The sequence below is a fragment of the Bombina bombina genome, chromosome 7, assembly GCF_027579735.1.
Source record: "Bombina bombina isolate aBomBom1 chromosome 7, aBomBom1.pri, whole genome shotgun sequence".
Lineage (NCBI taxonomy): Eukaryota > Metazoa > Chordata > Amphibia > Anura > Bombinatoridae > Bombina > Bombina bombina.
This window is the reverse complement of record NC_069505.1, coordinates 52,427,442-52,449,559: the sequence shown is the minus strand read 5'-3', so window position 1 is coordinate 52,449,559 and position 22,118 is coordinate 52,427,442. Positions and strand designations below refer to the sequence as shown.

Below are 22,118 nucleotides of genomic sequence, written 5' to 3'. Positions count from 1 at the left end.
TATATGTGTATATTCTGTTGTCTTTCATGACTCTGATGCTGAAAGGAAATCCCCATCTGTAGGTCAGACCTTGCTCTTTTAAGTGGATTGTGAGGTACCTCGCGTCTTTCCTGTTCTGGAGAGTGATTGGGCTCAGATCTGCAAAGAATTGAAGTTTGTTCCCTTCTATTTGAAAGGATTGTTGTTTCCTCGTAGAAGTCATAATTTTCTCTTTATCTGTGAATTTGTGGAAGCGGATGATTACATCTCTGGGAGGCTCGCCGTCTCTTGGGGGTGGTCTCAAAGCTCTATGAGCTCTATCTAAAGGTATATCTTCCATGGTGGAGTCTCCCATTAGGTGTTTGAAGATTTTTTGTAAGAAGTTTTGTAGTGCATCTGAGGATACTTTCTCTGATATTCCTCTTATGCGTATGTTCTGTCTTCTCCCTCTGTTGTCCAAGTCCTCTAGCTTAGAGGTGAGGAATTCAATCTGAGATTCCTGTGTATCAATTTTTCTCGTAAGTAAATCTAGAGTAGAGGTGGTTTCTTCATCTTGTTCTTCCAGATAGGCTACTCTACCACCCAGCTCTGCTACTTCTTTCTTAATCCCTGAGAGACCATCTTTCAGTACCTGATTAACTTGTTGAAAGAAATTGGTAAGATCAGCTCTGGTGGGAAGTTCTTTCAGGTCAGCTCTTGTGACAGGGGAGTCCTCACCCTGGGATGCTGCATTTAAGAGTTCATCTTGTGATTGTTGTGAATCCTCTCCCTCTGTAGTAGGGGATGTTTGTAATTTTTGGAAAAATGTGCTCATCTTGGTACTGGGTGTATTAGATGTTTTAGTGGTCTTTTCAGATCTGTTTAGTCTTTTTGTTGTCATTTTCTGCGTTGTGTTTGTTGATTTTTGATGTACTTAGCAGAAGTAGAGAGAGAATAAAGAAAACTTTGTTGCTGCTTAGTTATGCTTAAAACGCTCACTGAGTGCTGTTTGTTTTCAAATTGCAGGGTTAAGTTCTTTTATTGAGCTGCAGGATCAGCACTTCTTTTGCAGGAGGCCCTTTTTGCTAGTTATATAATGGAAGCTTTATGTTTTCTTAAGGGTTATTTGCTGTGTGCAACAGGAAGTCTTTTAGAGAAGAGGGAAAAAAAAATGGCACCTCCTATGTATTTTAGTTACAGGCCTAGGCTTTTCTGAGTTATAAAGAATGAGGCGAGTCATTAAAGCCTGTGTATTGTGGTAATGTCACTATCCACTTCTTGCAAAAACGTAGCTTCTTTGCCTAAAATAAGTAGATGAATAAAACTCCAGATCAAGGGAGTTGCTCAGTGATTTATGTTAGGCGCTGGAAGGCTGGATAACGTCTGTGCAGCTTTTTATTAAGTTAATAATTCGCAATGTCCATAGTTGTGTCTGTTGATTAGTGTAGTTTTTCTCCCATCAACCGTTATTGGCTTTTAATTAATTTAAGGCAGTCCATATTCAAGTTTTATTAGGCCATGTTGTGCCATTTAAAGGGATTAAGGCTAACAGGGTTTCTAGGCCCTAGTAGCAGGGGCGCTATGCTGTGTGCTGTCCGGAACTGTTTGTGGGCCTGTTTGGGGAGTGTGGTTGTGGTCACTCACCGGGCTATCCCTCTGTAGTATGCTCAGCATCCGTTGTTAGCTCTGGGTCTCTGCCGCATCGATGAGCGCTGTTAGTGAGAGGAGGCTGTTTGGGGTTTCCCAGGTAGCGCAACAGGGGCGCGTGTTTTTCAGGCTGTTCAGGTTGATTTACGTGGCTTTACATGTCGGCTTTGCCCTTCTGCTGTTCACCGTTCTGTGCCCTGTCCCTTCCACTGCAGCATGTCTCAAATTCAGGCTTTAGGAAAGCGTTTTAGCCCCTGGGTGCCATACTAAGCACGGAGCATCAGAATAGTGCGGCCATTTCAAGGCATGGTCGGCTCCGCCCCCCTGCGTATTTGTTTTAAAAACAAATGTTAGATCAAAGCACTTTCAGGCCTGTAAGGAAATTCACCTATCACTCCAATTATCAGGTGAAGTCACCGGTAGAAAATCCCACAGACAAAAATATAACGTAAGGACCCCGAAGGCTGAGAAGTGACAATTGACAACAGAGTAAAAAAAACAACTGAGTGTAAACCAGTAGTTATTTGATTGCAAACACAGTGACTATCAGTTCCTATCGGGCAGCAAGCAGGGTGGAACTCATGCGTTACACTGTTTCCCAGACAGTGGCGGCTCTGAAGCAGCCGCCTAATTAGAGAGCCGCCACTGAGTCTGATAGTCTTGTGGATTGGGGTTGGGGGCGGGCCGGGCCAGATCAGGTCAGGATGCAGCGCTGAGTGTGCTCAATTCAAATTGAGTAGCGAGTGAGTGGAGTCTGGACCGGACCGGGTTTAATGTGGCAGTGAGTGTGACGAGGAGAGAGGCTCCGCATTGAGGAGAGGTGAGAAGAGCTAACTTTGAGTGTGTGTTTGTATACACCGGGGAGCCAGTCACAGGGGCAGAACAACCAGGGTCGCAACAGTCTTGGTTGTGACTGGGCTCTCAAGGACCGCCACTCTGTCCCTTTAAGTTTTGTGTTAAATCTTGTTGTTTCTTCATGCTAAGTTTTGTAAGTTTCATTGTGAGCAGATAAACTTCTTTTTTGAATTCTCAATTTAATAGCTGCCTTTTTTCATCCAGCTGTTGTCTTCCCCAGAAACCAAAGTTAACGTTGCTGTTATAATTTTTTTGTTAATTTATTATTCTATGTATGTAATTATTTGTTAAGTTATCAAATAAAATAAAAATAAAGTTACTGCACTGGCTAAACATATGAAAAGAAGGGTTGAAGTAGTGGGCGTGTCGTGGGTATTCAGTGGGCGGGTGATGGGTGGGATCAGAAGTGGCGAGTAACATTTTTGGCCTGGCTTAGAACCTGTGTGTGTGTGTGTGTGTATGTGTGTGTGTATATATATATATATATATATATATATACACACACACAAAAAGGACCCTGATAAGGAGAACTTAAATATACCAATTAAAGAAAAACTGATACATCCCAGTCTTTGTTCATACCCTTTGGCTCTAGAGTATTCATTTCAAATATCTAAAAAGCCTCAAGTTGTTCCAATAACTGCTCCCTGTTACTACGTAATTTAGGAATATGATAAATGATTTAAAATCATAACTTACTACTTGTGTGGCCAGCTTTAAGAAAATAATTGGCCACCGGAGCAGAATAATTTTTTGAACGAATGTTACTTTTATGTTCAATAATCCTATCACGTATACATCTGATTGTTTCTCCAATGTAGGCCCGCCCAAGAGGTTAAGCATATAAAATAACCTTTAATAAAATATTTTTTTCCCATCACAACATGAATGGCCTTAACAAGGGAAACAACACTAATTAATAGTGATCATATAGCCAATATTTGACTTTCTGGCAGATCCTACATCTGCTCTCACTAATTTTAATTTAAGGTTCTGACGCCTTTTTATATGCTGGCATGGGAGGGCATTGAAATTTAGGGATATTAGGATTACATGATGATAAAATCCAACAATGTTTTTTAATGATGTACTGAATATCCCTGCTTTGGGCATTAAATTCAGAGATAAAGGATAAGCGTTTAGTTTGATCTCTATTAACCTTATTTTTACTCCCTGGTAATAAAGTCTCTCTTGGATTGCTATAACTGTTTCAATCTCTTTTTTAATAAGGGATATAGAGTAACTAGATTCAATAAAATGGTTTCCCATCTCTTCTATACTAGTTCTAACAATCCCTTCATCTGAGATGATTCTACAAACCCTAAGCATCTGACTATGGATAAGAGATCTCACTAAAGATGGTGGGTGGGCACTGTCAAAATTGAGCAAACTATTACAGTCTGTGGTGTTCTGAAACAAATCCTCCTTTAGAGACCATCCATCCTTAGAAATACTTGTATTCAAGAAAATCCAGTTTTCCCCCACTCCATGTAAGTTTAAAGCGGATATGATTGTGGTCTCCTTGAGATCGGATACAAAATCAATTAGGGTTCCAACGTCGCCCAGCCAAATCCCAAAAATATTGCATACTGAATTTGTCCCCACTACTGTAAATGTTTGTTCCTCAGAAGCTAGATCCACTGAATACTTTCCTACTAATATTAAGTGTGTGTTTTGTAAGCTTGTTGATATTATACCCCCTGCTCAACTTTGCAAATCTTGTTTGTATTATTTAATGCATTCTAATCAGACCAATGCTGCTTTTGCTTCTAAGGGTATGCGTCCTCCCTCTGTGTGTTCCATACAAGGAAGTTCTTCAGATTTTGCTCCAAGATTTAAAAATGTTGTACGCTCTACTGTATCTGAAATGTTGGCAGCTATGAGTTCTTAAAGTAAGTGTAAAAGGTTGGCTACTGATAATCCTTCCTCTAGCTTATCTGATTCAATTAGATCTAAGTCTGATAATGTTATATGTTGCTGAACCCAGTGTTTCTGAACAATCCTCTGAGGGTGAGGTATTTTCAGATAATCAAGAGTCAGTTTCTGATGAAGAAACAAAGTCATCCTCTTGAACAGAACAGCTTTGTTCTCTTTTAAGAGAAGTGTTATATATCTAAGGGGTTCAAGAAACTCAGGCCTAGATTTGGAGTTCGTCGGTAAAAGGGCTGTTAACGCTCCGCGGGCTTTTTTCTGGCCGCACCATAAATTTAACTCTGGTATCGAGAGTTTAAACAAATGCTGCGTTAGGCTCCAAAAAAGGAGCGTAGAGCATTTTTACCGCAAATGCAACTCTCGATACCAGAGTTGCTTACGGACGCGGCCGGCCTCAAAAACGTGCTCGTGCACGATTCTCCCATAGGAAACAATGGGGCTGTTTGAGCTGAAAAAAAACCTAACACCTGCAAAAAAGCAGCGTTCAGCTCCTAACGCAGCCCCATTGTTTCCTATGGGGAAACACTTCCTACGTCTGCACCTAACACTCTAACATGTACCCCGAGTCTAAACACCCCTAGCCTTACACTTATTAACCCCTAATCTGCCGCCCCCGCTATCGCTGACCCCTGCATATTATTTTTAACCCCTAATCTGCCGCTCCGTAAACCGCCGCAACCTACGTTATCCCTATGTACCCCTAATCTGCTGCCCTAACATCGCCGACCCCTATATTATATTTATTAACCCCTAATCTGCCCCCCTCAACGTCGCCGACACCTGCCTACACTTATTAACTCCTAATCTGCCGAGCGGACCTGAGCGCTACTATAATAAAGTTATTAACCCCTAATCCGCCTCACTAACCCTATCATAAATAGTATTAACCCCTAATCTGCCCTCCCTAACATCGCCGACACCTACCTTCAATTATTAACCCCTAATCTGCCGAGCGGACCTCACCGCTACTATAATAAATGTATTAACCCCTAAAGCTAAGTCTAACCCTAACACCCCCCTAAGTTAAATATAATTTACATCTAACGAAATAAATTAACTCTTATTAAATAACTTATTCCTATTTAAAGCTAAATACTTACCTGTAAAATAAATCCTAATATAGCTACAATATAAATTATAATTATATTATAGCTATTTTAGGATTAATATTTATTTTACAGGCAACTTTTTAATTATTTTAACCAGGTACAATAGCTATTAAATAGTTAAGAACTATTTAATAGTTACCTAGTTAAAATAATAACAAATTTACCTGTAAAATAAATCCTAACCTAAGATATAATTAAACCTAACACTACCCTATCAATAAAATAATTAAATAAACTACCTACAATTACCTACAATTAACCTAACACTACACTATCAATACATTAATTAAACACAATTCCTACAAATAAATACAATTAAATAAACTAGCTAAAGTACAAAAAATAAAAAAGAACTAAGTTACAAAAAATAAAAAAATATTTACAAACATAAGAAAAATATTACAACAATTTTAAACTAATTACACCTACTCTAAGCCCCCTAATAAAATAACAAAGCCCCCCAAAATAAAAAATTCCCTACCCTATTCTAAATTAAAAAAGTTACAAGCTCTTTTACCTTACCAGCCCTGAACAGGGCCCTTTGCGGGGCATGCCCCAAGAATTTCAGCTCTTTTGCCTGTAAAAGAATAAATACAATACCCCCCCCCCAACATTACAACCCACCACCCACATACCCCTAATCTAACCCAAACCCCCCTTAAATAAACCTAACACTAAGCCCCTGAAGATCTTCCTACCTTGTCTTCACCATACCAGGTTCACCGATCCGTCCTGGCTCCAACATCTTCATCCAACCCAAGCGGGGGTTGGCGATCCATCATCCGGTGCTGAAGAGGTCCAGAAGAGGCTCCAAAGTCTTCCTCCTATCCGGCAAGAAGAGGACATCCGGACCGGCAAACATCTTCTCCAAGCGGCATCTTCAATCTTCTTCCATCCGGTGCGGAGCCGGTCCATCTTGAAGCAGGCGACGCGGATCCATCCTCTTCTTCCGTTGTCTCCCGACGAATGACGGTTCCTTTAAGGGACGTCATCCAAGATGGCGTCCCTCGAATTCCGATTGGCTGATAGGATTCTATCAGCCAATCGGAATTAAGGTAGGAATTTTCTGATTGGCTGATGGAATCAGCCAATCAGAATCAAGTTCAATCCGATTGGCTGATCCAATCAGCCAATCAGATTGAGCTCGCATTCTATTGGCTGATCGGAACAGCCAATAGAATGCGAGCTCAATCTGGCTGATTGGATCAGCCAATCGGATTGAACTTGATTCTGATTGGCTGATTCCATCAGCCAATCAGAAAATTCCTACCTTAATTCCGATTGGCTGATAGAATCCTATCAGCCAATCGGAATTCGAGGGACGCCATCTTGGATGACGTCCCTTAAAGGAACCGTCATTCGTCGGGAGACAACGGAAGAAGAGGATGGATCCGCGTCGCCTGCTTCAAGATGGACCCGCTCCGCACCGGATGGAAGAAGATTGAAGATGCCGCTTGGAGAAGATGTTTGCCGGTCCGGATGTCCTCTTCTTGCCGGATAGGAGGAAGACTTTGGAGCCTCTTCTGGACCTCTTCAGCACCGGATGATGGATCGCCAACCCCCGCTTGGGTTGGATGAAGATGTTGGAGCCAGGACGGATCGGTGAACCTGGTATGGTGAAGACAAGGTAGGAAGATCTTCAGGGGCTTAGTGTTAGGTTTATTTAAGGGGGGTTTGGGTTAGATTAGGGGTATGTGGGTGGTGGGTTGTAATGTTGGGGGGGGGGTATTGTATTTATTCTTTTACAGGCAAAAGAGCTGAAATTCTTGGGGCATGCCCCGCAAAGGGCCCTGTTCAGGGCTGGTAAGGTTAAAGAGCTTGTAACTTTTTTAATTTAGAATAGGGTAGGGAATTTTTTATTTTGGGGGGCTTTGTTATTTTATTAGGGGGCTTAGAGTAGGTGTAATTAGTTTAAAATTGTTGTAATATTTTTCTTATGTTTGTAAATATTTTTTTATTTTTTGTAACTTAGTTCTTTTTTATTTTTTGTACTTTAGTTAGTTTATTTAATTGTATTTATTTGTAGCAATTGTGTTTAATTAATGTATTGATAGTGTAGTGTTAGGTTAATTGTAGGTAATTGTAGGTAGTTTATTTAATTATTTTATTGATAGGGTAGTGTTAGGTTTAATTATATCTTAGGTTAGGATTTATTTTACAGGTAAATTTGTTATTATTTTAACTAGGTAGCTATTAAATAGTTCTTAACTATTTAATAGCTATTGTACCTAGTTAAAATAAATACCAAGTTGCCTGTAAAATAAATATTAATCCTAAAATAGCTATAATATAATTATAATTTATATTGTAGCTATATTAGGGTTTATTTTACAGGTAAGTATTTAGCTTTAAATAGGAATCAATTATTTAATAAGAGTTAATTAATTTCGTTAGATGTAAATTATATTTAACTTAGGGGGGTGTTAGTGTTAGGGTTAGACTTAGCTTTAGGGGTTAATACATTTATTAGAATAGCGGTGAGCTCCGGTCGGCAGATTAGGGGTTAATAATTTAAGTTAGGTGTCGGCGATGTTAGGGAGGGCAGATTAGGGGTTAATACTATTTATGATAGGGTTAGTGAGGCGGGTTAGGGGTTAATAACTTTATTATAGTAGCGCTCAGGTCCGCTCGGCAGATTAGGGGTTAATAAGTGTAGGCAGGTGTCGGCGACGTTGAGGGGGGCAGATTAGGGGTTAATAAATATAATATAGGGGTCGGCGGTGTTAGGGGTAGCAGATTAGGGGTATATAGGGATAACGTAGGTGGCGGCGCTTTGCGGTCGGAAGATTAGGGGTTAATTATTTTAAGTAGCTGGCGGCGACGTTGTGGGGGGCAGGTTAGGGGTTAATAAATGTAATACAGGGGTCGGCGGGGTTAGGGGCAGCACATTAGGGGTACATAAGTATAACGTAGGTGGCGGTCGGCAGATTAGGGGTTAAAAATTTAAATCGAGTGGCGGCGATGTGGGGGGAGCTCGGTTTAGGGGTACATAGGTAGTTTATGGGTGTTAGTGTACTTTAGGGTACAGTAGTTAAGAGCTTTATGAACCGGCGTTAGCCAGAAAGCTCTTAACTCCTGCTATTTTCAGGCGGCTGGAATCTTGTCGTTAGAGCTCTAACGCTCACTTCAGAAACGACTCTAAATACCGGCGTTGAAAAGATAGGATACGCAAATGGCGTAGGGGGATCTGCGGTATGGAAAAGTCGCGGCTGAAAAGTGAGCGTTAGACCCTTTAATCACTGACTCCAAATACCGGCGGTAGCCTAAAACCAGCGTTAGGAGCCTCTAACGCTGGTTTTGACGGCTACCGCCGAACTCCAAATCTAGGCCTCAGGTTTCTGAGGATAAGTCTGTCAAGAATTGGATTTGATGTTTAAACCTGCTAAGTCTCCAGATGTTTTTCCTGTTCCAAAATGCTATCTCTGAATTAATTTCTAAAGCATTGTCTATTCCAGGTATCCTATTTAGTCCTGCTTTAAAATTGTAAAAGATTAGCGCTGTGGAATCTGTTGGCGCTCTACAAATAACCAATAATAATAATTATGTTAACTTTGCCTGCATCTAATATAGAGCTTTAGTAAACTATCTGTAAGGTCGATAAGGCTATTTCTACTTTGGCTAGATGTACTACTATTCCTCGAATATAGGTGATTGTAGACAGCATTCTGAAGTTATGCTTACCAACTTTGTTTGTGTTATAAGCCAAGGATCTGTTTACTGTATCAGTGATCCTTGATCCCTGAACTGGACCACCAAGACCATAAGCTGCATCCTTGTATAGATTTCGGTACCTCCCCCCCACCCCCGGTAATCCGGGTATTGCAGTCGACTTTAGACTGCTCACTTTTGTAGACAATCTAAGCATGTTTCCTCTAAGTCAGGAATGTCTGATAATGCCACAGCTGCCTTAGTCAGTTTAACTCAATTATCAGAGGATGACCATTCTTTAGCAGCCTCTGAGGGTGAAATCTCTGATACAGATTCTGACATGGTTAGTACTGCAGATTCAGAGGAGGTTAGTTTTAGATTTAAGCTTGAGCACCTCCGTTTACTACTTAAGGAGGTTTTGGCTACTTTGGAGGATTTGGAAACTACAGTCGCTGAGTCTCCTAAGGTCAATAAACTGAAAAGAGTTTTTGATATTAAACCTAGATCTGTAGAGGTACTTCATGTTCCAGATCGTATGTCGGACATTTTCTCGCAGGAATGTGAGAAACCAGGTGTTCCCTTTACTCCATCTCCTGTTTTTAAGAAAATGTTTCCTGTTGCAGATTTTGTCAGGGAACTTTGGCATAATGTTCCTAAGGTGGATGGATCTATATCCACATTAGCTAAGATAACTATGATTCCTCTAGAGGATAGTACTTCTTACAAGGACCCTATTGTCTTGATATTCTATCTTGCAGAGCTTTGTGGCTAAAGTCTTGGTAAGCATAAATTGTGTTATTGTTATTTTCAGCAGACCTAGCAGATTCACAATATACCATTTTTTTACATTTATAATTCATGGCATATAAGATAGCTTTGGTGAAAACTGTAGATTTTAGTAAATAATACTGATAATAGTCAAGTGACCACTGCTGTTACTGTGATCACCTGACTAAATTGTCATCATGCGTAACCACATGTGAAATAGGGGCCCATACAGGCTTTTCAGAGTTATAGATTAGAGAGGCCCCACTGTTCAGAACAGAAGGTGTTCACTGTTACCACAGAGTTCTCCTGCCTACACAGACAAAATTAATATCTTTTTTTGAAAGAGGGACTTGTCTAACAGGAAATAAACTTTATTAGGGGTCTCTACACATAACAGTTTTTTATTGCACATGTAATGAGCCATTCCCAATCAAATCCCCATGTGCTTTTTCTTCTTTATTTTTAAAAGCTTTTTAAAGAGCATGGGACTCTTTCAAATGATGGGTCTTGGAGGTTTGTAGCTGCTATGGGAGCTGAGATTGAGGGGTTTAAGATACCTCCCCCCATCCTTGCAGCTACAGTGAACTTCCTGGTTCTGCCCCCTTTGTGACGTCACCGGTTATTCCCATGATGCTTGGGAGTGCCACCAACGATTCCCAGCCTGTAGTGACGGGGATCACCGAAAACAGCATTTTGTCAGTGATCCGCACTGCATGACGAGAAGGGCTCGTCATGCGCCTACAGATATCGATGTGCATGACAAGACCTCCTCGTCATGTGCATCAAAGGGGTTAATGGTTGCCACCCTAAAAGGGACATGAAACCCAAAAAAGGTCTCTCATGATTCAGATAGAGAATACAATTTTAAACAACTTTCTAATTTACTTCTGTTATCTAATTTGTTTTATTCCCTTGGTATCATTTGTTGAAGGAGCAGCAATGCACTACTTGTTTCTAACTGAACACATGGGTGAGCCAATGACAATCAGTATATATATATATATATATATATATATATGCAGCCACCAATCAGCAGCTAGAACCTAGGTTATTTGCTGCTCTTGAGCTTATCTAGATAAACCTTTCAGCAAAGGAAAACCAGAGAAGGAAGCAAATTAAATTATAGAAATAAATTGGAAAGTTGTTTCAAATTGTATGTTCTATCTAAATCATGAATGTCTAATTATGACTTTACTGTGACTTTAATTTACTGAGATGAGGGTTTGTTTTTTTGCTTTCAATAGGGCTTGCCTTTACGGCCCTAGTAAATGTTTCTCTCCCAGCTTATATAGGTCAGGTAGAATTCCCGTTCATCATACTTGCAGATGACCTTTGCACCCTACTATTTTAATGTTTCATATATGGTGGGTACTTCCCCAGTTTGCTTATGGTATAACATATTAGAGCGACACTTAATATATATCTATTCTCTTATGCTCTTAGTTTAAAGTCATGCTGCAGTTGTTTATAAGGCTATTTTCTCTCTTATAAGGCTTATAACCTCTCATTTTTCTTATTAAGCATATACAATTATTCCCAATATGCAGGTACTATTTCATGTTTGTTTTATTTCCTTTAAGGGACCAAGAGTGACCATAAGACCTGCTCCACTATTTTTAGTTTATTATATTGTCTCTCGGGCCCAAGAGCTTTCTTTTTCTTTCACTGGAGGTAACTTAGTGCTTATTTTTAAGTATTGTTTAAGTATTTGTCTTTAAAGTATCTTCTATAGCTGGATCAATTGGTTTTAGAGCTATCCATAGAACATAGTGTAGTTCCTTATGTTTTCCTTCTTACATGAAGCTTCTAGCACAAATGTTAACTAAAAAAAAATTAACCAGGGGCGGACTGAGACCAACCAGGGCCCCGGGCAACAGTGTGGCAGGCCCGCCCACCTCCTTTTTGCCCCACCTACGTACCTCCTCTGCCCCTTCTCCACATTATTGCCCCTCCCACCTCATATGCCCTACCCTGGGTAAAATCACTTCTGTTGGCTTGTTTCTGGCAGTCAAAGAAGTAGAGTTATATGGCCTTTTAAAGGGACAGAAAGTGAAAATGATCATATTACAGATACTGCATGTAATTTTATACAATATGCCAATGTACTTCTGTTATCAAATTGGCTTAATTTTGATTGTATTCTTTTGTTGTATAGTAACCTTCTGTAGGCTCAGGGGCAGCAATGCACTACTGGGAGCTGGCTGGACGTATTGGGCGAGCCAATCACAATATATATATATATATATATGTAGCCACCAATCGCCTGCTAGCTCTCAGTAGTGTATTCATTCTTCTGGGCCTACCTAGGTATGATTTTAAAGATATCAATGGGGAAAAGCAAATTTAATATTAGAAGTAAATTGGGAATTTGTATAACATTGTTTGCTGTCTGAATGAAGTTTCATTTTGATTTTATGGTCCCTTTATGTATCACATGACTTAAATAAATGTACAATTTCTTATTTAACTGGGCACTTTATCTCATTTTGAAGATGATATATTTTCTTTAAATAAGAGATGCATGATCCTTCCTATAAGTATACGTCTAGCAGATAAAACTGGCACCATTTTAACTGACAACAGGGCCGGTATAGATAAACCCATTTTAAAGGGAGATTAAAGGAACAGTCTACACCAGAATTGTTATTGTTTAAAAAGATAGATAATCCCTTTATTACCCATTCCCCAGTTGTGCATAACCAACAGTTTTATATAAATACAATTTTTACCTCTGTGATTACCGTGTATCTAAGCCTCTGCAAACTGCCCCCTTATTTCAGTTCTTTTGACAGACATGCATTTTAGCCAATCAGAGCTGGTTTAACTGTACACGTGCGGGACCACAGTGTTATCTATATGACACACATGAACTAACACCCTCTAGCGGTGAAAAACTGTCAAAATGCCCTGAGAGAAGGGCTTAGAAATTTTCATGTTGGGGCACAGTCTGGGGGCCCCAGATGTCCAGTTGTTCTCTGTGGCCTCTTCCTCTGTGCCATGAACTCCTGTCTCGAGGTTCATTTTTTCATCCGGATCTCAGATCTATAAATGTGATGGCTTAGAGATCAGGTGTTCTGATCCGTCATTGAGACTTTGATTCAGGCTTGTAAGTCTGTGACAAGGAAGATTAATCACAAGGCTTGGAAGGCCTTTATTTCTTGGTGCATACAGCATGGTTTTAGCTGGCACTCTTTCTTCAAGATAGGAAAAAGGTTTATCTGCCAGTTCTGTAAAGGGCCAGATTTAATCTCTTTCAGTTTTATTTCACAAGAAGATTGCTAAATTTCCTGATATTCAGAGTTTTGTTTAGACTTTAGTCAGGATTAAGGCAGAAAAAAAAATGTGTTTTATGTCTCTTTAATGATACTTTAGCATCCAACTATTTTATTTGTTTAGCCAAGAGGAACACTCTTTATAGCGGGTCATTTGCTTGTAGTAATTGTCGTTTGTGCCAGGATATTAAAAAAAAACCTCAAAAATGCTGGATAGATTTGGTTTACATAGATTTTGACAGCAGATAAAAACCATTGGCGCGACGAGTCTGCTTAAAAAGAAACACAGATTTTGATTATTCCCTTAATATTCTAATTATATAAACTGCCAATTAAAAAATATGTAGTTATGACTATTGCAAAGCTTGCTAACAAAATGAATGACCCTTTTAAAAGAGACGGTAAACTTTACTTGTTTTAAAATCAGGTCTGGAATCTAAGTGATATTTTACAGGGCCTTCTAATGAAGATGCACTGTAACTTTACTCTAGCCTTGCTATTCTAATATCCCACGCTCCGGTTGCCCACTTCAAAACTCATATTTTTCGTGAGCTAATGGTTTTATCGATGCTCTAGACGTATGGCACTTTTTGTTACCTTGTTTTGTAATTTAAAGAGCTTATCTTTTTGGGGGGATGGGATCCCCTTAGGTGGGGACCCTTGCAAAGATGGGGTCTAACGGTTACCATTAGGGGGTCTAGCTGTTTATGGATTAATGGCAGTAGGAATATTACTAGATAATGGGGTTATAGTGGTGGTAGTGGGTCTTATCAGTTAAGGAGTTACTTGTGGTGGAGTTCTGGCAGTTTTGGGGTTAATATCAGTAGAAGTATTAGCAGTTAGGGGATTTACTGTGGAGGTCTCTCCATTTACGGAACAAATAGCAGGCAGCATGGCAGTTTAGGGGTTAATCGTTTTAGTGGGCTTATCAGTTAGGGCACTGGTTTTCAAAAATGTCCTCAGACCTCCCTAACAGGCCAGATTTTCAGGAACAGGTAAAATAAGTGTTTACTAATCAGCTGATTATATCACCTGTGCTCCAGTTCAGATATCTTCAAAATCTGGCCTGAGAACAGGTTTGAAAATGAATGATTTAGGGGTTATTGCGGTTTAGCTCTGTCCATTTAGGGGTTAATAGCAGGCAGTATGGTAGTTTAGGGGTTAATAGTTGTAGAGGTTCTATCATTCCATAGTTTATTGTGGTGGGGGAGTCTGACAGTGAAGAGGTTAATTGTGGCAGGAGTTTTAGCAGTTTAGGGGTGTACTGTGGTGGCTTGGGAGGTTTATGGCGTTAATAGTGGGGGGTTGTGTATTTGGGTTTTTTTTACAGTGGGGGATCTGGCCATGAAGGGGGTCTGGCACTTTAGTAATTGATAGCTGTGCTGGGTCTGGAAGTTTAGGGGTGTATAGTGTTAGGGTTCTTAAAGATTAGGGATTTGTTATGGTGGGAGGCTTAGTGTTTAGGCAGTTTATTGCAGTGGTGGGTAGTCTGGCATTTTGGGGGTTAGCAGGTGACTTGTAGCCTAGCCTTTAGTTTGTACGCAGACCTTTTGTGGATCGGGGACGTTTCGGGAGGGGCGGGGTCCCGTTGGATAGTGGTCTGGATTGTGCTATGTCTAGGTGGTCGGAGGGCTAAGGAAAATCCTGCAAATCTGGAGATATAGCTCAGAGTGACAGAATTTAGGATTAGAGACTGTCCCTCTGTACTAGGGATAGTGTGGAGGTCCAATACTATAAGTCCACAAAAATGTAGTTTGATGGCCCTTTAAGAAAGTTAATAGGTGATCTACAAAGTTAGACTATTCATTTACTAAAAATGTTATAATTATCAGGTGTCGAACAACTCAATGCTGCACCGTCCCCAAGACTGATAAAGACACATCTTCCTTTTCAACTGATGCCGGAATCATTTTGGCAAAACAACTGCAAGGTACCTTTACACGTTTACAAACTGATATTGCAGCCATTAATTGCTGTTGCTTGGGAATTTTGTTTTTTCACGGATTATGTTTGAAAAGTTGAAACTTTGCGTTACATAAAATTTAAAGTAATTTATTATTTCTCAGAAATGTTGTGAAATTCCAGGAGTTACAATATTCTATGTGAGATCTCTCACAGAACCTTGTGCAGAGGAATATGCTGTGGGGAAAATTATATAGAGGCCATAATCAAAAGCTAAATAAGGAAAATGCAAAGAATGTATCCCATAAGAAAACTCACTAATGTAAGGCTTGATTATGAGTAGACCGCTATTTAACGCTTGTGCACAAACTCCGCTAGAAGTAAGCTTTTTAAGCGCGTTGGGCAGCACACTAACACTAATCAACCCGATTGCACTAACCCATCATAAAATGTTAATATTTTACATTCCAATGTTCTTCACATAGCAGAATTTGTTCTATTTATTCATAAATACATTTATATATATATATAATGGATTGCCAAAATATATAGCTATACCTCTCTATCTCTAAAATGGTATAATAAACAAATACATATAAAATAGTAATGCAATAGCACTTACTCTGAATTTTAAATGAGCAGTGGATTTTTTTTCTTTCTGAAAATGTTGAAAGTTCTTCCATGTGACAGCCATCAGCCAATTACAGACTCATATACATATACACTCATGTATGTACATGCTCAGTGGAAGCTGGTGCCTCACAAAGTGTGTGTATAAAAAAGACAATTTGATAATACAAAGTAAATTGGATTTCATTTATTGTATGCCCTACCTGAATCATGAAAGAACATTTTTGACTTCAGTGTCCCTTTAAAGGGACACAAAAAATTCCAAATTTGTCATTTGTGACTCAGATAGAACTTGCATTTTTTAAAATAACTTTCCAGTTTACTTCTGTTATCAAATTTGCTTCATTATCTTTGTATCCTTTGTTGAAGTAGCAGCAGTGCACTACTAGGAGCATGCTGAACACATAGGGGTCAATTTATCAAGCTCCGTAAAGACCACTGCTCCATAACCTGTCCGTCTGCTCTGAGGCAGCGGACAGAAATCAACCTGATCGAATACGACTGGGTTGATTGACACCCCCTGCTAGCGGCCGATTGGACGTGAATCTGCAGGGGGCGGCATTGCACCAGCAGTTCACAAGAACTGCTGGTGCAATGATAAATGCAGAGAGCGTATGCATTTATCAATGTGCGGCGGACATGATACGCTACAGCTACATCGTATCATGTCTGCTCGCACATTAATAAATAGACCGCATAGGGTGAGCCAGCGACAAGAAGAAATAAGTGCATCCTCCAATCAGCAGCTAGCTCCTAGTAGTGCTTTGCTGCTCCTGAGCCTACCTAGGTATGCATTTCAACAAAAGATACCAAGACAAGAAGTAAATTAGAAGTTTAAAATGGTGTGCTCTTTCTGAATCCTGAAAGAAAAAGTTTGGGTTTTATATCCCTTTAAGTGAATTTGCAGCCAGCCCAGTGTTTACTGTACACGATGCCCTAATATAATATTACAACAGCATTTTTGAATATGTGGACACAAATAAATAATAAATAGCCATAATACACGTTAATCATACTCATCCGTATGCTTTACAAAAGCGGTACGCACACACATTCCAATAAATCCACCTCCCAGTAACTGTTTCATAAATGGATGGTGGTCTTAGGGTCAGATTCCACCCTGCCCCACCCAGTCCGCCCCTGCCTCTCAGCAGCAGAAATGAAAACCAAGCAGCAACGCAGTTCCTCCAGGCTGCTTAGCTGCTTTGCACCGCCCGCCTCTACCGTCAATACAAACACACATGTTCAGGCTGTTTAGCTGCTTTGCACCGCCCGCCTCTACCGTCAATACAAACACACATGTTCAGGCTGTTTAGCTGCTTTGCACCGCCCGCCTCTACCGTCAATACAAACACACATGTTCAGGCTGTTTAGCTGCTTTGCACCGACCGCCTCTACCGTCAATACAAACACACATGTTCAGGCTGCTTAGCTGCTTTGCACCGCCCACCTCTACCGTCAATACAAACACACATGTTCAGGCTGCTTAGCTGCTTTGCACCGCCCGCCTCTACCGTCAATACAAACACACATGTTCAGGCTGCTTAGCTGCTTAGCACCGCCCGCCTCTACCGTCAATACAAACACACATGTTCAGGCTGCTTAGCTGCTTTGTACCGCCCGCCTCTACCGTCAATACAAACACACATGTTCAGGCTGTTTAGCTGCTTTGTACCGCCCGCCTCTACCGTCAATACAAACACACATGTTCAGGCTGCTTAGCTGCTTTGCACCGCCCGCCTCTACCGTCAATACAAACACACATGTTCAGGCTGCTTAGCTGCTTTGCACCGCCCGCCTCTACCGTCAATACAAACACACATGTTCAGGCTGCTTAGCTGCTTTGCACCGCCCGCCTCTACCGTCAATACAAACACACATGTTCAGGCTGCTTAGCTGCTTTGCACCGCCCGCCTCTACCGTCAATACAAACACACATGTTCAGGCTGCTTAGCTGCTTTGCACCGCCCGCCTCTACCTTAAATACAAACACACATGTTCAGGCTGCTTAGCTGCTTTGCACCGCCCACCTCTACCGTCAATACAAACACACATGTTCAGGCTGTTTAGCTGCTTTGCACCGCCCGCCTCTACCTTAAATACAAACACACATGTTCAGGCTGCTTAGCTGCTTTGTACCGCCCGCCTCTACCGTCAATACAAACACACATGTTCAGGCTGTTTAGCTGCTTTGTACCGCCCGCCTCTACCTTAAATACAAACACACATGTTCAGGCTGCTTAGCTGCTTTGCACCGCCCGCCTATACCGTCAATACAAACACACATGTTCAGGCTGTTTAGCTGCTTTGTACCGCCCGCCTATACCGTCAATACAAACACACATGTTCAGGCTGCTTGGCTGCTTTGCACCGCCCGCCTCTACCGTCAATACAAACACACATGTTCAGGCTGCTTAGCTGCTTTGCACCGCCCGCCTCTACCTTAAATACAAACACACATGTTCAGGCTGCTTAGCTGCTTTGCACCGCCCGTCTCTACCGTCAATACAAACACACATGTTCAGGCTGCTTAGCTGCTTTGCACCGCCCGTCTCTACCGTCAATACAAACACACATGTTCAGGCTGCTTAGCTGCTTTGCACCGCCCGCCTCTACCGTCAATACAAACACACATGTTCAGGCTGCTTAGCTGCTTTGCACCGCCCGCCTATACCGTCAATACAAACACACATGTTCAGGCTGCTTAGCTGCTTTGCACCGCCCGCCTCTACCTTAAATACAAACACACATGTTCAGGCTGTTTAGCTGCTTTGCACTGCCCGCCTCTACCTTAAATACAAACACACATGTTCAGGCTGCTTAGCTGCTTTGCACCGCCCGCCTCTACCTTAAATACAAACACACATGTTCAGGCTGCTTAGCTGCTTTGCACCGCCCGCCTCTACTGTCAATACAAACACACATGTTCAGGCTGTTTAGCTGCTTTGCACCGCCCGCCTCTACCGTCAATACAAACACACATGTTCAGGCTGTTTAGCTGCTTTGCACCGCCCGCCTCTACCGTCAATACAAACACACATGTTCAGGCTGTTTAGCTGCTTTGCACCGCCCGCCTCTACCGTCAATACAAACACACATGTTCAGGCTGTTTAGCTGCTTTGCACCGCCCGTCTCTACCTTAAATACAAACACACATGTTCAAGCTGCTTAGCTGCTTTGCACCGCCCGTCTCTACCGTCAATACAAACACACATGTTCAGGCTGTTTAGCTGCTTTGCACCGCCCGCCTCTACCGTCAATACAAACACACATGTTCAGGCTGTTTAGCTGCTTTGTACCGCCCGCCTCTACCGTCAATACAAACACACATGTTCAGGCTGTTTAGCTGCTTTGCACCGCCCGCCTCTACCGTCAATACAAACACACATGTTCAGGCTGTTTAGCTGCTTTGCACCGCCCGCCTCTACCGTCAATACAAACACACATGTTCAGGCTGTTTAGCTGCTTTGCACCGCCCGCCTCTACCGTCAATAAAAACACACATGTTCAGGCTGCTTAGCTGCTTTGCACCGCCCGTCTATACCGTCAATACAAACACACATGTTCAGGCTGCTTAGCTGCTTTGCACCGACCGCCTCTACCGTCAATACAAACACACATGTTCAGGCTGCTTAGCTGCTTTGTACCGCCCGCCTCTACCGTCAATACAAACACACATGTTCAGGCTGCTTAGCTGCTTTGCACCGCCCACCTCTACCGTCAATACAAACACACATGTTCAGGCTGCTTAGCTGCTTTGCACCGCCCGCCTCTACCGTCAATACAAACACACATGTTCAGGCTGCTTAGCTGCTTAGCACCGCCCGCCTCTACCGTCAATACAAACACACATGTTCAGGCTGCTTAGCTGCTTTGTACCGCCCGCCTCTACCGTCAATACAAACACACATGTTCAGGCTGCTTAGCTGCTTTGCACCGCCCGCCTCTACCGTCAATACAAACACACATGTTCAGGCTGCTTAGCTGCTTTGTACCGCCCGCCTCTACCGTCAATACAAACACACATGTTCAGGCTGCTTAGCTGCTTTGTACCGCCCGCCTCTACCGTCAATACAAACACACATGTTCAGGCTGCTTAGCTGCTTTGCACCGCCCGCCTCTACCTTAAATACAAACACACATGTTCAGGCTGCTTAGCTGCTTTGCACCGCCCACCTCTACCGTCAATACAAACACACATGTTCAGGCTGTTTAGCTGCTTTGCACCGCCCGCCTCTACCTTAAATACAAACACACATGTTCAGGCTGTTTAGCTGCTTTGCACCGCCCGCCTCTACCGTCAATACAAACACACATGTTCAGGCTGCTTAGCTGCTTTGCACCGCCCGCCTCTACCTTAAATACAAACACACATGTTCAGGCTGCTTAGCTGCTTTGTACCGCCCGCCTCTACCGTCAATACAAACACACATGTTCAGGCTGCTTAGCTGCTTTGTACCGCCCGCCTCTACCGTCAATACAAACACACATGTTCAGGCTGCTTAGCTGCTTTGCACCGCCCGCCTCTACCTTAAATACAAACACACATGTTCAGGCTGCTTAGCTGCTTTGCACCGCCCGCCTCTACCGTCAATACAAACACACATGTTCAGGCTGTTTAGCTGCTTTGTACCGCCCGCCTCTACCTTAAATACAAACACACATGTTCAGGCTGCTTGGCTGCTTTGCACCGCCCGCCTCTACCGTCAATACAAACACACATGTTCAGGCTGCTTAGCTGCTTTGCACCGCCCGCCTCTACCTTAAATACAAACACACATGTTCAGGCTGCTTAGCTGCTTTGTACCGCCCGCCTCTACCGTCAATACAAACACACATGTTCAGGCTGCTTAGCTGCTTTGCACCGCCCGCCTATACCGTCAATACAAACACACATGTTCAGGCTGCTTAGCTGCTTTGCACCGCCCGTCTCTACCGTCAATACAAACACACATGTTCAGGCTGCTTAGCTGCTTTGCACCGCCCGCCTCTACCTTAAATACAAACACACATGTTCAGGCTGCTTAGCTGCTTTGCACCGCCCGCCTCTACCTTAAATACAAACACACATGTTCAGGCTGTTTAGCTGCTTTGCACTGCCCGCCTCTACCTTAAATACAAACACACATGTTCAGGCTGCTTAGCTGCTTTGCACCGCCCGCCTCTACCTTAAATACAAACACACATGTTCAGGCTGCTTAGCTGCTTTGCACCGCCCGCCTCTACTGTCAATACAAACACACATGTTCAGGCTGTTTAGCTGCTTTGCACCGCCCGCCTCTACCGTCAATACAAACACACATGTTCAGGCTGTTTAGCTGCTTTGCACCGCCCGCCTCTACCGTCAATACAAACACACATGTTTAGGCTGTTTAGCTGCTTTGCACCGCCCGCCTCTACCGTCAATACAAACACACATGTTCAGGCTGTTTAGCTGCTTTGCACCGCCCGTCTCTACCTTAAATACAAACACACATGTTCAAGCTGCTTAGCTGCTTTGCACCGCCCGTCTCTACCGTCAATACAAACACACATGTTCAGGCTGTTTAGCTGCTTTGCACCGCCCGCCTCTACCGTCAATACAAACACACATGTTCAGGCTGTTTAGCTGCTTTGCACCGCCCGCCTCTACCGTCAATACAAACACACATGTTCAGGCTGTTTAGCTGCTTTGCACCGCCCGCCTCTACCGTCAATACAAACACACATGTTCAGGCTGCTTAGCTGCTTTGTACCGCCCGCCTCTACCGTCAATACAAACACACATGTTCAGGCTGTTTAGCTGCTTTGCACCGCCCATCTCTACCGTCAATACAAACACACATGTTCAGGCTGTTTAGCTGCTTTGCACCGCCCACCTATACCGTCAATACAAACACACATGTTCAGGCTGCTTAGCTGCTTTGCACTGCCCGCCTCTACCGTCAATACAAACACACATGTTCAGGCTGTTTAGCTGCTTTGCACCGCCCACCTCTACCGTCAATACAAACACACATGTTCAGGCTGTTTAGCTGCTTTGCACCGCCCACCTCTACCGTCAATACAAACACACATGTTCAGGCTGCTTAGCTGCTTTGCACTGCCCGCCTCTACCGTCAATACAAACACACATGTTCAGGCTGTTTAGCTGCTTTGCACCGCCCACCTCTACCGTCAATACAAACACACATGTTCAGGCTGCTTAGCTGCTTTGCACCGCCCACCTCTACCGTCAATACAAACACACATGTTCAGGCTGTTTAGCTGCTTTGCACCGCCCACCTCTACCGTCAATACAAACACACATGTTCAGGCTGTTTAGCTGCTTTGCACCGCCCGCCTATACCGTCAATACAAACACACATGTTCAGGCTGCTTAGCTGCTTTGCACCGCCCACCTATACCGTCAATACAA

General features: G+C 42.5%; 1 protein-coding gene across 1 annotated transcript in view; it reads left to right on the top strand.

Annotated features, from left to right (window-relative positions):
• LOC128665865 (sulfotransferase 1 family member D1) overlaps window positions 1-22,118 on the top strand; it is a 150,384-nt gene that overhangs the window by 91,965 nt on the left and 36,301 nt on the right. Inside the window, exon 4 of the mRNA XM_053720102.1 lies at window positions 15,022-15,119. Within this exon, the coding sequence (XP_053576077.1) occupies window positions 15,022-15,119 (98 nt within the window). The remainder of the gene's footprint in view (window positions 1-15,021; window positions 15,120-22,118) is intronic.